Below are 16186 nucleotides of genomic sequence, written 5' to 3' on the forward strand. Positions count from 1 at the left end.
GGGCTGGAAACAGCCGGGATTGCGGTCACCCCTGCCGGAAAAAGGCTGACGGTGCAACGGTCAGGCAGGAAGGAGGGGGGGAGCGGGGGAAACGCACCGTCGTTTTCAGCTCGCTTTAAGCTGCATGGTTCTGCGTTCCCTTTTGGAAAGATCCACACTTTGAAACCCAACCCCCTTCTTTAAGTGCAAGTTTTCTCATTAATTCCCCATTTGCTTCGTCAAAAATATTCCCCTCTGATTTCTGAAACAGGAGCCTCAGGTCTGCTCCTGGCTAATAGCAGGCAGCAGATGAAGGACATTTCCACACGTCTGTGCTGGTTCTGAAAGCAGTTTTATTCTGCAGGATGAGCACCAGCTGCAGCATCTGTGCGTTCTGCCCGGGTGTGGAGCAGCTTAGGTTGGGTTAGCTGGCAATGAATGAGATTCTCTGCTGAAGTCTGTGGCCTTCAGCTGTAACCGCAGAGCAGAAAGAGAATGAGCCCTTGCTGGGACAGGAATACCAAAACGTTTGCAACGTCTTGTTCTAATGATGGTCCTAAAAACCCACCACAGGTGATGGGCCACAGACATTCATCAGCTAATATCCAGGAAAAGAGGAAAGGAAAACAGCTCTTGGTATAAAGGAACACCCCACTCACGCCCAGAATCCCAGCCAGCAACGAGCGGTGCGGCAGAGCCCTGGCCTGGCTGCGTCTGCTGGGGAAGGGACGCTATGTGTACGGAGCTGGTTTGATGAGGATGAGGGAGGATTTGCAGTCCCCTTTGCACAGGCTGCCCCACGTCAGGCCGCCCTTGAAATTCAGCCGCACGGAATAACAAGCCGAGTACCACCACCCGCCCCCAGAGCGGGACGCACAGTTCTTCCTTGAAGTGTCCTGATCCCGATCTTTGGTGGAGAATTTCATGTTGTTGTGCATGTTACTGGGATTGTCCGAGTCCATGGCATCCCCCGCTGTGCCCGCGTAGGAGCCCAGCCGCAGCCGGTAGCCCTGGGCCTCATCGTCCAGACTGAAGAGGTTGTAGTCTGCGAACCTGACGTTGTTGGAGGCATCATGGATGACGAACCTGACCTGGTAGACCTTCTGCTTGGCGATCTGGTGGATGTACTCGGTGCCCAGCCAGTAGTCGCCGCGCACGTTCCCAAAGCCGTACTTGTAGGTGCTCCAGGACTCGGCCCAGGTGATGTCTGTGTTGTGGCTGTTCCTCTGGATGACCGTCCAGCCCCCGTCCGTCACGTTCATCTCGCAGTACACCATGATGGGGTGGAGCCCTGAGGGCTGGATGATGTAGACGCCGCTGGGGCTGCCAGGAGGGATCTCACTGCAGTCTTCGGGCCAACCTGGGGCAGGAAACAGGTGGTTTTACATCTTACCTGGCACAAGGAGAAGCTGAGAGCACTCCTTGGTTGGCTCAGACCAAGGAATGGCAACGGGGTTGGTGAGAGCACTGCAGTACCCATGGAATGCTCCTTACTGTTTTTCTTCAGAGCGTTTGCCAAAGTGTTGGAGGTTTTCTTGAAAGTGTTTAGGATTTCTGCAGGCACGGAGAGGCCTGGGACAGCCAAGACCAGCACAAAAGCAAGGAGTAGAAGGCACTGGGCTACTAGAAAAGGGAAAAGATGTGAAAACATTGAGACATGAGGTGGGAAAGCCCCTGGCTCCAGCACTCACGTGAGACACAGGAACACACAACGTTCGCTGTGCTCTGTGCCCGACGGGGAGTGAAGGCCTCTGCTGCTCTGCCCAAGGGGTGAGCAGCTTGCCCTTTCCCTGTCCCCAAAGCCACGCACAAGGCAGGGTCAGGTGGAGCACAGCACCAACAGCTGACCGAGACGAGCTTTCATAGGAAAACGTTCCTGGCCCCAAAGCAGAACCCAACTCCAGGTCACCAGCAGGGTGGGCATGAAGGGGTGCAGGGGAGCGCAGCCCTCTGCGTGTGCTGATGACCCTGATCCCCATCAGGGCAGTCTCTCCCAGTGCCCCGCAAGGAGCCTCCCCAGCCCTGCACTCACCCATGGCTGCGGCACGGGGCTCCCTCTGACATGCAGAGCTGTGGGGCTGCAGTAGGAGGCACTTGTAGGGCCCTCTGCAGTGGGTGGGGTAAGCACGTCTGACCCACGCAGCCTCCTTTCTCCTGGGGGTGGGAATCAGAGCGAGTTCCCTTCTGGTCCTCATAAAACAGGACCTGAGAAGAAAGTGACCATGGTGCCTGGCACACAGCTGCAAAGAAAACAACACCTGTGCCGGCAAGAGTGCTTGGAATGCTCTCTGCTGTGAGTGCTCAGCTCCTTGGATGAAATTCCTGCTGGGAACGGCGGAGCTGAGAGCTCCAAAGAGCTGCTTTTGAACAAACACTTGGATGCCAGTCCTCATCCAGCAGGGAGAGCAAACAGTGGGGACTGGAGAGACTTTGAGTGGTCACGGTGAGAATGGAGGGCATCCAAGGTGCTGGGGACTGGATGAATCCAGGGGTGGATGGGGTGGGACACAGATCTGAGAGCACTTAGAAGGCAACAGAGAAGACTGGAGGGTACATAGAGGGGGTATGATCTGCATGTAAGTTATGGCAGGGGCTGAGGTGTGCTGTAGTTGCCCTTCTCCTTTTCCCCTTCTGTCTGCTTTCCTCCAGTTTTTGGATACTTCTCGCAGGTGCCACAGTCAGTCAAAGCTGATGGGGAGTGGCAACGCATGACACCCGCCAGCCCCCCAGCAGCTGCGGGTGCATTCCTCAGCGCCCAGGAACTCGTCCACATCCAGCTTGCTCAAGTGTTCCTGACCTGATCCTTTCCACCAAGGATGAATCTCCCTTGCTCAGGTCTTTCCCAGCAAGCCCATGTTTTCCCTGCTCTTTGTACTGCAGGAATTCTCGCCGTGGATTTCCTATTGATCTGAGCTCCTTGTGAAGCAGCACTGCTCCAGAGTGCCCATCCAGGAGAGTGCATGGGGCAGCTCTGAGGTGAGGACAGTTTATCATGAAGACAAGGAGCCCACGCACATATCAAATCAGTTTAGGATTCCAGCTCCTGCACTTCAAGGATGTCTACATGCCTTTGCACAGGTGCTTCTCAGCGCAGAGAGATCTCAGTGCGGAGGACAAGATGCAACTTACTTGCTCCATTTGGGAACAGCTGCAGTGCATTAAGCATGGCAGCAGCAGCAGCAGTGGCGGTGCAGCCCTGTCCTGGGCCACTCTGTGTTCTCAGAGCATGTCACCATTGTGCTGCTGCCTTTGTACCTGAGCAGCGAGCTGGGACTACAGGTGCTCCCTAGCTGTGCAGTGTTGGACCCTCTGACACACAGCTGTCCTGGGGCTGCACACAGCAGCTCCTGCCTCTGTGGGGTTGAGTCATCTCCTCCTATCCCATACCTTCTCTCTCCCAGAAATAAGCGAGACAGTACGATTATAATTTGTAACAAAAGCAAAGGCAAATTCTCCCCCACTCCATACAGGCAAAGAGTCAGGGAAAGGACCCAGGACTCCGCTACACCCCACAGACAATGCATGATGAGCAGCTGCTGATGTTTCGGCCCTCGAGGAAAGATCCTGGTGTAAGTCCACATGAATTCATGCTCCCATTGGGGCCCTGGTGTCCAGGTCCATGGGGTGCCTGGAAGTCACTGGGGTCTAGGAGGCTCCGGAGATTTTCGGCAACATCGCCAGACAGACCTAGGAGGAGGTAAGAAGGATGGAGAGAGAGCAGGAGGGGAAAGAGACCTCATATTCCCATCTGTTGGAGGCGAGGGAAGAGGGCTGTGGGGCAGCTGTTGGTCCCGGGAGCAACCAAAGGATCTAAGGGTGAAAGAAAGTATGGGGCCTTGAGGTCGTGGGGACAACTGAGTCACCTGCATGTAAGCAGGGCCCTAGAGGAACTACAGAGATTCTGGGGAAAATGAGGAAAAGTGACAGGGGCAGTTAAGGAGTCTGGGGGAAGCAGGGTGCTGTGGAGAGGTCCTGGGTGTGAGTGAGGAGCCTCAGTATGGGTCAGAGTGTGAAGGGAGTCCCAGGGGAAAATAAGAGCTCTGTCAGGCAGGGAGTTACAGCAGTCTGTGCTGTGGGGGACATCCGGTCCCCTCACATCTGTAGGGATTCCTGAGGTGCTGGGACTTCAGAAGGGACTTGGGAACCTGATACAGATCTGTGAGGGACCCCAACAGTGGGAACGGCGAGTGCAGCAGGTCGAGCACTCACAGCAGCAGCAGCAGCAGCACGAGGCTGACGAAGCCAAGGACCAGTCCCAGCTGCAGGGATGTGGTGAGGTGCAGGGGGGCTCTGCCCTGGGGCCAGCGCAGCACAGCTCTGAATCGGGCCTGGAGCCCCTGCTCGGCCTCCACGCTTCCCCCTGACACTGCAGGACCCAGCCAAGCATGTGGGAACTCCTGCCACGAGCTACGGCACCCCTGCAGCCCCCTGAGCTCCTGCCGCCCCTTCGGCCCCTGCAACCCCCGCTCAGGCACAGTCTCGGTGGCCCCCGGAGCCCCACACACCCCACTGCCCCACGGGGAGCTGGGATCAGGGAACACCTGCTTCGCTCTCTCCTCTCACCGGGGCCCCGGCTGTGCAGAGACTCTGCTCTCGCGTAGCCCAGCTCCTCGCACACCGTGCACCCGGGGATCCCGGTGTCCCTCTGCACCCCACGCCGCCCTGCAGGCTTCCGATCCATGCGCACCGTTGAGGTAGAAGTACTTGCGGGCCAGGGTCTCAGAGGCGGCCCCCAGGCGACAGGCGACGGTTCCCAGAGTGGGGTCCTGCACGGTCAGGCTGGGCGGTTCCCCAACGCCCCTCTGCAGCTCCTCAAACAGCGCCAGGTCCTGCGTGCGTATCTGGGGCGTGGGGAACCCGGCCCATGGAGGCGTGCACGCAAAGGCACCCGTGTCACACGCGTGCTCCTCGTGTCCCCACGTGCTCCTCGTGTCCCCACGTGCTCCTCGTGTCCCCACGTGCTCCTCGTGTCCCACACTCCTGCGCGCGCATCGCACCTCACGTCCCACGCGCGCTGCTCGCGTGCCAACACGCGCACGGGTCGCTTCTTCACAGAAGCGCACCAGAAGCCGCACGCGCGGTGAGCAGCTCGTGCTCGCGCTCACCCTTCGTGCGGGTGCTCAGCTGGTCCGGCCCCGCGCATTCATCTCATCACAAGCAGCGCCCCCCCGCAGCCGGCAGCGCCGTGCCCCCCGCCCGGGCCCCTCCTGGCGCCTGCGCGCACTGCCCGCGCCTGCTGCTTACGTCCTTGGCAAACATCCACGTAACCTGCAGCTCCGGCGGGACGGCGAAGGGCACGTCGCAGTGCAGCGTGATGGCTTCGTCCTCGTGGACCCACAAGTCCTGAACTGGGAGCACTGCCAGCTGAGCTCACCTGCGCTCATGCACCTGCAGGAGCCGCCGCGCCGCTGCGCGACCGCCGGTGCTCGCGGCGGGCGTGGGCAGACACGCCGCCTGGGTAGCGACGTCCCGGTCCCCTGCCCCCTACCTGGGCAGTCCACAGGGAACTGGCAGTCCACGAGGCGGCAGGTTGAGCACTGGAAGATGCGCGCGGCCGGCTGGTGCCCTGGGAAGGAGGTGGTGGGAGCGTCAGGGGGTAGGGGGAGAATCTGGGGACGGGGGGATGGCAAAACACGAGAGAACTCACCGCAGGGGGGGATGCAGGCAGGAGCTGGTTGGGGGAAGGAAGCATCGTTAAACTGGGGATCGCGAGGGGTCCTCATCCCTGTGACGAGCTGTAAGGGCTCAGCCCCTGTCCAGCCCTGGAATGGAGTCCCTGGGGGTGCCTCCAGGGAAGGGATGCCCAGGGTGGAGACCTAGAGGGGTGTCTGTGTGCCCCATGTGGGGAAGCTGGGGGGTGGAGTCCCACGGTTCGCATGGGGGGGGGAGTCCTGGATGGGGGTCCCTGCTGGCCCCATACCTTGCTCCAACTGGCTCAGCTTCACCCAAATCATTTGGATGGCTTCCCGCAGAGACACCTCAAAAGGCTCTGGAGGCTCACAGATGTCCATGTCAGACAGTGCTCCCACCCCCAAATCTTCCAGTGTCAAGACTCGTGTCCCCACTCATCCCACACATTCCCCGTGCAACTCTCCTGGATCCCAGACTTTCATATGCCCCTGAATATCCCCCAAAGCACCAGATTCTCCATACCCTGAAACCCGTCTACCCTCAGGATTCCCCAAATATGCCTTTACACCACGCCTGAAATCCATACATCCTATATTCCATGGATCCCCATCCAAGTCCTCTGAGCCCCGTCCCCTGTGCCCCAAATCTCCCATACATCTCATCCCTGCTCACTCTTGTCCTTCTGCTTCTCCAGTAAATGCAAGGCATCCATGACGATCTTCCGCAGTGCTTCGCTCTGCGCTGCTCCTGGGACCACAACAAGGGCACTGGGACCATCACACGGTCAGGACTGGAGGGCTCAGGGCTGGAGGGTTCCAGTAAGAACTGGAGGAGGGCTCAGGGCTGATTCCCAGAGTCCAGGTCAGGGCAAAGGGGTTCTGGGAATGGCCAGGCATCCCTGAAGACCCCCCAAGATCTTGGGAAGCTCTGGGAGTTGCTGGAAGTCCACACTGTACCCCTGCCCAGGGCTGGGATCCATCCAGTGTTCCATGCAAGTCTGGCGTTCCCAGAGATCCCCGGGATCCATATCAGAGTTGGGAGAGTGCCAGATGGGTCTGAGGGGTGCCTGGGGGAGTCCACCTCAAGACTGGGGAGACCGTGGCATGCTTGAGGGCCCCCAGAATGCTCGTCTGAGTGTCCCGTTGAGATGGTGGCCCCTAGGGTGCCAGTCAGGACGGGGGCAGAGGGTCCCATTGGGGTGGGCATCCCTGGGGTCCCACCACCCACCCACAGTGACGGGGGCAAGTGGCACAGCAGCCTCTGCGAGGGCCTCCAGGCAGTGCTGGTGCTGGGAGTCCTGAGAGCTCCTGGCCATCTCACGGCAGAGCCGGGCCCACTGAACGGGGGGCCCAAAGCAGAGCAGGCAGGGGCGCAGCCCCGGAAGCCAGGGCACCAGGAGCAGCAGGAGGGGCAGCCACCGCCGCTCCATGGTCTCAGAGCACAGCACGGCCTGCCTGGGTGCCCAGGCAACGGGGGTTCCGAGGTGGGGCCCAGGTGCCCGGGTCACCTCCCGTGGGGATGGAGACACTCTGACATGTGGCTTTTGGAAATGGAGGAGCTCTCGCTTCCTCATTTTCATCTCCTCACGTTCTTTGCCTTCAGTCCCCACCGATATCACTGATATCTCCAAACACCCTCTTTCTTGACACTTAATTACTGCCACCCACCTCCCCCCATTCCCTACAAGCTTATTCCTTGCGCACCCTCAGCCCAGGCTCTTGGATCTCCACATCCCAGCTGGTGAAATCCACACAAGATTCACTTTTGGTTTGGTGCCCAACTGTATGCAAGGTACCTACATAACTTCTGAAGTGCTCGGTCTCTGGAATGGTAGGAATTGCTTTGTGTTTGGAGGCAGCGCTCATTGCGCAGCGTTGGAACACTCCTGGAACTGAGCTGCTCACGTTCCACATTTTGTGCTGAAGCACAAATCCCAGAGACTGCAACACAGAGGAATGTTCCATCCCGAGGGACAGAACAGCAACCCCGGTTTTCATAGGAATGCGTAACACTGAAACCTGAAAACAACCTACAAACAGGTGGGCATGGAAACCCACTAATGGAAAACAGTAATGGAGAGAGAGGGAACACAGACAAGCCCCGGAAACAGTGGGAAAATGTGGAGCAGCCACTTCCCAACACTGTTGTTGAGATGCTTTAACATGGCAGGTGCAATCCGCGGGCCCTGGCAGGGGTCACTGGCGCAACCCTGTGTTTGTGGTTGTGTCTTTAAACATGGGCTCACGTTAGCAGTCTCTTCACCAGATCAGCATCAGATTCCTCAGCCACGTGTTTGCTCTCAACTGACCGGCAGCGTCACCCTGCGCACACGCGCTCAGTCCTTCTGGCTGCTGGCCACGCATGTGGGACTTGGACAGAGCCGGATTCTCATGTTCTGACTGGAGTCTGGCGTGCTCTTCCTACCAGCAGGTCACAGCCGTTCCTGTGGTTCACACGTTACCATCTGCTGGAAAATATTCCGTACTTGTCTGCTTACTGCTGGCCCAGTTTGACCTGCTCCAGAACTCAGGATTCAGTCAAATATTTGAACGAAGCGCGAAATAAAGTGATAAATAAGTTGCTTTACCTCTTCATAAGCATGCAGACTTTCTGCTGTTAACAGAAATCGGTCTTCAACCCTTCCCACTCATCGCAGAAGCTCTTGATGCCCCCACGACACAGGGAGGCTCTGGGGTGCGTTCTGCCCCCGTCCTCACCCACAAAGCATTAAGAGGGACCTTGGAGGCGGGGGGAGCTTTGACAGACCTTTCTCAGATTTCAACCAGAAACTATCCCGGAGGGGCATTTTGGGGATCTTTATTTTGTAAATGATCATTTCTGCATCTTTTTCTAACCCTTACACGAAGTGCTGTGGGGGCTGCCTTGTTGTGGGGGGAGGGCGGCCCTGGGGTTCCTGACTTCCGCTGCAGGTCCCTGGGTGCACCAGTTGTCGGAGGCTGCGTCTCAGCATCACCGCAACCCGGGGGGATGGCGCCATCAGCGGCCCCCTCCCACCCCTCCCTGCCATGGCGCTGAACCCTGTGGCCGCCCCAGACCCTCTGCGCACCCCCCCTTGTTCCTGTTCCTCCCTGACCCCCCTCGGCCGCGGTGTTTTATCGCAGTTAGGAGGGACCAGGACTGCCGCGTGTTCCCTCTCGCCCACTGAAACATTTTGCACCCGAGATTAAATTAACCTGCACAGCTCTGTTTCAGGCTGAAAACGGAGTGTTTGGAGGAGGAAGGGGCATCTGCGTCCTGCTTTGCAGGGGACTGGAATGACGGCATCACGTGCTGACACGTGATCACCACGGGAGCTCTACTGGGGCTGCAGGGACCGCAGTCCCGGCGGTCATTTTGCATGGCAGGCGTCCATCACCCGTTGGGGCACATGAGAGGTTCACAACACTCAGGGCTCCGTCCCACGGTGGGGCCGTCAGGAGCACAGGGCGGCGGCGGCGTCGCGCTCCACCTCGATGGACACGATGTGGTGCCCAGGCACCATGGCCAGGCCCAGCACACGCGGCTCGCTGCCCGGGAACGCATCTGCAGGGGACAGCAGCACCGTGTCAGCCTCACCGCCACGTCCCCATCCCCACGATTCCCCGTGGTCCCGCTCCCATCACCCCCGGTACCCCAACCGCCCTCCCCATCGCTGCCTCCACTTCATCGCTCCCCTCACCCCCATCCGACCCCGAGTCCCCACTGCCCCTGCGGCCCCATTTCCCGCCGTGGCCCCGTACCCGCAGCCTTGAGGAACTCCTGCGCGGAGCCGAGGATGATGTTGGCGTCGCGGTCCGTGCAGAGGAAGGCTCCCACCAGCGTGCGCCCGTCCGACATGCGCACCCGCAGGCTGCGGTTCAGCAGCGCCGCCAGGCGCCGGGCGCGGGGCTGCGGCCCTCCGGGAGGCTGCACGGGGGAAGCCGGGTCGGACACGGTCCTCCTATAGAACCTCTGCAGCACCCATAACCCCCCAGGCATCCCATGAGCACCCGCACAACCCCACCGCGCCCCTGCGGCTCCCAGGACCGCCTGCTGAACCCCGCGCCCTCTCCGTGCCTCGCCGGTCCCCTGCAGCACTGCCACAGCCACGCCCGCGGCTCCCAGCAGCGCCCGCACCGCTGCCGCAGCACCCCTCCATCTCTGCACCTCGCACGCAGGGCCCCTGTTCCCACTCCGTCGCTCCCAGGACCTCAAAGCACACCTACGCTTCCCAGCACCCCACAGCGCAACCCAGACGCTCACCCGGAGGATCGCTTACCGCAGCTCCCAGAGCGCCCGCCGAGCAGCCCGCAGCTCTCGGCACTGCCTGCTGGACCCGCACAGCTTACGGGATCGCCTACGGGACCCCGCAGCCCCCATACAGCTCCCAGGACCCCAGCAGCTCCCATACCGCTTCCGCCTCTACAGCTCCGCTACCCCTCGGACCGCCCCGTGCCCGCCCGCACCCGCCTGCGGCCCCCTCGCAGCTCCTACAGCCCTCCTGCGGCCACTTCCTAGAGCCCCGCGGAACTTACAGACCTACAGCCTCCAGCGCCCCCATCCCGCCCCACAACACCCCGAACGGCCGCCCCGCTCACCGCCGGCTCCGCCATAGAACCGCACCGCTCCCCGGCAGCCCCCGCGCGGCGGCGGAAGGACCGCGCTTCCCGGCATGCCCCGCGGCGCCGCCGGGGGAAGGAGGGGGGGCGGTTCTCGGGTCAGCCAATCAGGAAGGGCGCTGCCAGCCGCGTTGCCATGGAGACGGCATCGCTTTCCGGCGGCGTTGTCGTTAACGGCGCTGCTTTCCGGCAGTGTTGCCGTGGCAGCGGGTGGCAGAGAGGCGGTTCTTTTCTTTCCCCCCTCTCTTTGGCCGCGTCTTTTTGCCGGGGTTCACCGAGCATCAGGGAGTCTCCGTATGGATCGGGGGTTCTCGGTCCTTCTTTTGGATGTCCCGGTGCGTTGCTTTTGTTTTTAGGGACCTCCGGGGCTCGCGGCCGTTGTGGAACACCTCCATCGCTCGGTGGGGCTGGGAACGCCATGCTTGGTGGCGCTCCTGTTTGAGGTCCCTTCGTTTAGCCTGGCCGTTTTGGGGCTCTTAGCGCAGCTCCTGCCGTGGTCTCACTGCTTTTTGGGTTTCCTGCAGGCGGCGCCGTTAGGAACTCTGCAGGGCTTCAGGTACCCCCAGATCTGAGCCCCCCCGCTGACGGGCTCGTTGTAAGGAGCTGTACTTGACTCCGTCCTCTCCATCTGAAAAGTTATGACCAAATGTTTATTAAGAAAGCAATTGTTAGAAGTCAATTAACCAATTAAGACACTTGTGTTTGGATGGCAAAGATTTGTGTCTACTTGGTGTTTGTATGATTGGTGAAGTGTTGCGAAAGAGTGTGAACCTGCAGTGCTCAGCCAGTGAGGAACCAGGGGAGAAAGAGATCAGCAGCGGACAATAGGGCATAAAAAATGGAACACTGTTTTCTCGGGGCTCTCCTGCTTGCAGGAGGCCGCCATTGCAACTGCAAATAAAATCTGCTTTATCAGAGAAACCGTCCTAGAAAATTATTTGGATTTTTCCAACACTGCTGTGCCCCCACCTCACCCTACAGCAGAACACGGCCCCAGTGACGCTGCCAGGCTGCACCTGTCCCCTCCCGCTTCGTCATGACTGCATTACGGCCTCTGGTGATGCTGGGGAAAGTAGGGACCTCAGGACCTCCCTCAAGATCCCACCAATGCCTCTGGGCAGCCTCAAAACCAAAAGGAGTCCTCAACCCCCCCGTGGGGGGCAAGGCAAAGGGGATTCATTTATAGAGCTTTGAACTAGATATGAAGAGGTGTGGAGGTGAAACTGGAGTCACTGGAAATGAGCCTGTATGTAACATGCCTGCTCTTGTGGGAAAGGGATGTGCTGGTAAGATCCCACAGTCTTGTGTGGTGGTGAAGGAGGAGGGTCACACACCTTTTTGCATGATCAACACAAGAGTTGGTGTGAGGTTGGTTACTACGGAAACACCTGAGTATGGTCAAGAGGTGTTAGGCCTTCTGCCACTCAAAAGGGCAGAGTCCCCAGCTAAGGGACATTTACACTAATGCATGCAGCATAGGTAACTAACAGGAGGAGCGGGAAGCCATTGTGCTGTCAGTTATTGTTTGTGGCCATCACAGAAACGTGCTGGGATGACTTGTGCAGCTGAAGTGCTGGGATGGACGGTTACCAACTTTTGAAAAAAGATAGGCAAATAAGGAGATGCCGTGGTGTGGCCCTATATGTTAAGAAAAAAAATGTGAACGTCTGGAAATTAATGATGGTGATGATAGGGTTGAGAGCTTAAGGATGGGAGCCTAAGGGAAGGCTGAGATACTATCAGAGCTAACCCACTGCAGAGAATCTGAGCTGCAAACTGGATTGCATGTGATGGAGAGTCCCCCAGAATAATGAAAAGCCAGACGTGACCCTACTAAAATTGTTCCCATCTGTGGAGTTGTCTGACAGCGGTGGGCAACCTTCTAAAAACCTGGTACCTCCCAGGCATTAACACCTTTCTGTGGGATGTGTGTGTCTGTTGGGGATATGCTAATTCTGGTCACTGGAACAAAGGTAACTGATGTGATGGCTCTTCTGTATGTTCTAAAATGGCACTGCAAAGGCTCTCCTTTCTGCCCCCCCGTTAAGTCTTCCCTGTGTCAGCATTCCCTCAACTCTGCACTGCTTTCTTTGCCCCCCAGTTCTTCTGCCCTTCTGCTGCATTTGGTGGTCCCATCCCCTCCCTTTGTATCCACTAGTAACATGTCTTGGGAAAAGTGGCGTGCTGTGGGAAAACGATACGTTCTGGGGAATAGATAAATATTTCAGTGAGAAAAACACTTCTCTGGGGGGAAAAGATATGTGTTTTGGGGGAAAAAAAAGGGTGCTTTTTGCAGGGGAATAATGTGTTATCATGGAAATAAAAGGTTTTGGGGGAAATAACGATTCTGGGGGCAAGTAACAGGTTTGGGGGGAAGTACTCATTTGTGGCCTGCGATACTTCCAGGGATGGGGCACTCAGTACCCTGGGCAGCAGTGCCAGTGCCTCACTGCCTCTGGGAGAATTTCCTCCTTACATCTCATCTCAACCTCCCCTCTTTTAGTTTGAAACTGTTGGAAATATCAAAGTAATTTATCAGGGCGGTATCTCTGATAAAAGCAGATTTTATTCACAATTGCAATGGTGGGCATTCTGCAAGCAGGAGCACACAACTGAAAGCACGCTGCAGTCTTACCCCTATCCCCTGTTGGCAGGAATCCCTGCCCTGTGCCCTCACTGACGGGGCACTCCGTGTCACAGTTGGCCCTCTGCTGGCTGTCCCCTGGGAGCTGGCAGCATCCACCTCTGTTTCTCCAGGGAAGCAGCATCCATAAAGCAGTTGTCAGGCCATGATCTACCTGCCACGTGTCTGCCAGGTTGGTTTGTTTCCTCTCACACAGCTCTGGGTACAGGTGTATGTCTTACAGCCTTTCCCTTTGGATGCCCACCATCCTCCAGCAGCTGTGCAGCTGATGGAGAGCCTCTGCGTGAGGCCCTGTGGCAGTGTAAGGCTGAAGTGTGGGGAGAGGACAGCAGTGGTGACAGGCAAGGGGGATCTCTCCACTAAAAGAGGGAAGACGTAGGCTAGATGTGAGGGGGAAATTCTTCACTCGGAGTGGTGAGGCCCATTCCCCCCTTCCCCACCACCTGCTTTCAGGCAGCTGCAGGCAGCAGTGATGCCTCCCCTGAGCTCTGCCCCACTCTGACCCACCCCAGCTCCCCCAGCCGCTCCCATCAGACGCGTGCTCCACAGCCCTCACAGCTCCGTTCCTTCTCTGAACGCACTCCAGGGCCTCCACGTCTTTCTTGCAGTGAGAGCCCAGCACTGAACGCAGCACTGAACGCAGCCTCACCAGGGCCGGCACAGAGGGACGGGCAGCTCCTGCTCTGCCGGCTGCAGCACTGCTGACACAAGCCAGGATGCCGCTGGCCTTCTTGGCCCCCTGGGCACGCTGCTGGCTCATGGTCAGTGGGTATCAGCTCACACCCCCACATGCTTTTCCTGCATGCATCTTTCCAGCCATTCTGCCCCAGGCCCATAGCACTGCATGGGGCAGTTGTGACCCCAGTGCAGGACCCGGCACTTGGTCCTGTTGCAGCTCATCTCGTTGGCCTCAGCCCACTGATCAGCCTGTCCACATCCCTCTGTGGGGCCTTCCTACCCTCAGGCAGATAATGCTTCCTTCCAACTTGATGTCATCTGCAAACTTACTGCAAGTGCACTTAATCTCCTTGTGCTGATCTTCAAGATATTAAACAAGTTTGATTGTCCTGCACATGCTGTGTGATTGCACTCAATCTGCTCTATGACCTTCCCTATACCGTGGTCAGGCTGATGGGCCTATAGTTCCCCAGATTGTCCTTCTGACCCTTCTTGTAGATGGGCATCACATTAGCAGTCTCCAGTTGCCTGGGACATGCCCAACTCACCAGGACTGTTGGTAAATAGTGGAGAGTATCTTGGCCGTCACCTCTGCCTGTTCCCATCCATCCCCACAGATGGGTGGAGCAGCAGGTCGCTCATTCTTTCCACTCAAGTCATAGGGAGTTACTCTGCTCCCACCCCTGTGTGCCAGCTCAGAAGCTGAGTACCCCAAGGATAACCAGTCTGTTAAAGACAGAAGTAAAGAGGGCTTTAAGAATGACCATGCCATGGACAAGAACTCCTGTGCAGTGGCAGTGCCAAGGTGCAGATCCATGACCACGTCAGCCTGGGCCCAATGCCCAGCCATGTCCTGCAGTGCAGGGCTGTAGTGTGTGGGGGGTGAGGTGCAGGGGCAATAGGCTGGTGGGTGGAACACCTTCATCCCTGGAGCTGTGGCCCCTGCCCACAGGGAGCAGCAGCCCTGCATGCTGGGAGCTGTGCTGCACCCCGTGCTGCAGGAAATGGAGCAGCACTGTGCAGTGCTGCCAGAAACAGCCCTGGGATGGCCAAACAGAGATCTGTGTTCTGTCAACGCCAAACAGACTGCTCCTGGGAGCTGACAGGCTAGTTTCCTGCAACCTTTTGGCACAGGCATAAAGAAATGTAATCATAAGAGGTGTCAGAATTTGTTTTTGGAAGCGCTTGTGTGTTGGGGAAAGCTGAACGGCGAAGTGAGGCAATGTCTGAGAGCAGGCGGTGCTCAGCAGTTTGGCGGCTGACTCAAATGCAGTGCTCCCACTGTCTATTCGTTTTCCTTTGTATTCATCTGTTGTCAGCTGAACGGGAAGAAGAAATGCAAAGTCTCTATCTGTACTTTACATTTGTGCACTGCATTTGTTTCACAGAGAGTACTGGATAATTGCAGAAGAGTATTACACTTGTACAATTGAGAACTAATTGGTATGAATGCTTCTTTGCTTTGCTGTTTAATTGGAGCCAAAGGCAGTTTGGGGAAGTGGCCATGGTCTTGGGAAGGGATCTGATGTTTTTCTTGTTTAAATGTGATCTGGAAAACTGTGGTGTGGAAACCTGATGGCAGGGCTGCCTTGCTTTGGCATCTGCCGTTTGCCTCCTGGTGCCAGCAATGCTGTTGCACTGCAGGAATTCCCATCTGGGCTCTTGGAAGAGGCAGCAACAGCTGCACTAAGCACCCAGGAGGGAAGCCTTCAGTCCTCTGGCCTTCCTCTGGCCTCCCTTGTCTCCAAGCCCTCCCGCAGGTGTCTAGGTCTGCACACCTCTGCACCTTCCTTGGTGCCTGGATGCCCCTTGCCCTCCCTCCAGCTCTCTTGGCCCCTTGTCTCAAGACCTCTGGTCCAGCCTGTAGGCCTTCAGGCTTCCTGGCTGCAGGTGTCCAGACCTCAGGGCTGCAGGGCGCTCAGCCCCCAGGTCCCCTTGGCCTCTGATCTCCTAGACTCCCTCCTTCTTGGCTCCATGCCTCAGTTTGGCCTCAGGGCTGCTTGGCCTCCCTCCAGGCTGTTTCTCCTTAAGGCCTCTAACCCTCCTGGGCAGCTCTAGGCCTTCAGGACAGCCTGCAGGCATCTGTGCTCCATTACACCTCTAAGCCTTCCCTTGTACCTTAAATGCCCATAGACTCGAGATCTCTTTTTTGGCCCCTTTCTGTGCATCAGGGCCTCAAATCAGTGCTTCCAGCCCAGCCCATAGGCACCTCGGCCCTAGGCCTCCCCTTAAGCCTCAAGGACTTCAGACTCTACACAACCATTAAGGTCTCTGAGCCTCCTTGGCCCCCAAAACTTCAGGCCTCAGTACCTCCTGGGCCTTCTGTACTCTGCATCTCTAGGCCTCTCGGCCAGTCTCTTCAGAAATCTATCCCTAAAATCTTCTCTCTTAGCTGCTAAGCCCCTAAGCCCTAACGCCTGAATTCTGGCCCTGATGCCTCTGGTGCTCTTGGCTGTGATTCTGGCCTCTTGCAGGGTCCCTTGAGCTATGGCAGTGGAGGTTGAACCTTCCCACCAGTGCCCCGCTTTGTGCTGTTGCTGTGTGACATCTGGCAGCAGAGGGGCAGTCTGACAGAACTCACAAAAGTGCAGATGGAGCAAAGGGGCATAATTGAATTCCTGTGAGGAAAGAATCGCACGCACTGACAGTCACCGAT

At 57.8% G+C, this 16186-nt stretch overlaps 3 protein-coding genes across 7 annotated transcripts; all 3 read right to left on the minus strand.

The window, feature by feature from the left end:
• Positions 1-312: 312 nt before the first annotated feature.
• On the minus strand, positions 313-2150 carry LOC128083489 (fibrinogen-like protein 1-like protein). 3 transcript variants are annotated; one of them, XM_052688800.1, is made up of 3 exons: positions 2012-2150; positions 1456-1599; positions 313-1339 (listed from the first exon to the last, which is right to left on the minus strand). In XM_052688800.1, the coding sequence occupies exons 1-3, from the start codon at positions 2013-2015 to the stop codon at positions 711-713; spliced, it is 777 nt and encodes a 258-aa protein (XP_052544760.1). In that variant the 5' UTR covers positions 2016-2150; the 3' UTR covers positions 313-710. The 3 variants fall into 3 exon arrangements, with proteins under 3 accessions (XP_052544760.1, XP_052544758.1, XP_052544761.1); XM_052688798.1 differs by having other exon boundaries at positions 1456-1602; positions 2012-2149; XM_052688801.1 differs by having other exon boundaries at positions 1474-1602; positions 2012-2146.
• A 1256-nt stretch (positions 2151-3406) lies between these two features.
• Positions 3407-8048, minus strand: LOC128083491 (sperm acrosome membrane-associated protein 6-like). The gene is made up of 8 exons (XM_052688803.1): positions 6283-8048; positions 5900-5968; positions 5627-5650; positions 5468-5545; positions 5224-5327; positions 4667-4820; positions 4189-4345; positions 3407-3666 (listed from the first exon to the last, which is right to left on the minus strand). Exons 1-8 carry the CDS (start codon positions 6320-6322, stop codon positions 3615-3617), a joined length of 678 nt encoding a protein of 225 aa, XP_052544763.1. The 5' UTR covers positions 6323-8048; the 3' UTR covers positions 3407-3614.
• A 769-nt stretch (positions 8049-8817) lies between these two features.
• LOC128083492 (N-alpha-acetyltransferase 38, NatC auxiliary subunit-like) lies at positions 8818-10311 on the minus strand. 3 transcript variants are annotated; one of them, XM_052688806.1, is made up of 3 exons: positions 10188-10311; positions 9351-9516; positions 8818-9153 (listed from the first exon to the last, which is right to left on the minus strand). In XM_052688806.1, the coding sequence occupies exons 1-3, from the start codon at positions 10200-10202 to the stop codon at positions 9044-9046; spliced, it is 291 nt and encodes a 96-aa protein (XP_052544766.1). In that variant the 5' UTR covers positions 10203-10311; the 3' UTR covers positions 8818-9043. The 3 variants fall into 3 exon arrangements, with proteins under 3 accessions (XP_052544766.1, XP_052544765.1, XP_052544764.1); XM_052688805.1 differs by having other exon boundaries at positions 9351-9561; positions 10188-10217; XM_052688804.1 differs by lacking the exon at positions 10188-10311 and having other exon boundaries at positions 9351-9603.
• Between the last annotated feature and the right edge of the window lie 5875 nt (positions 10312-16186).

This window comes from Tympanuchus pallidicinctus, unplaced genomic scaffold (assembly GCF_026119805.1).
Source record: "Tympanuchus pallidicinctus isolate F22 unplaced genomic scaffold, pur_lepc_1.0 scaffold24, whole genome shotgun sequence".
Classification (NCBI taxonomy): Eukaryota; Metazoa; Chordata; class Aves; order Galliformes; family Phasianidae; genus Tympanuchus; species Tympanuchus pallidicinctus.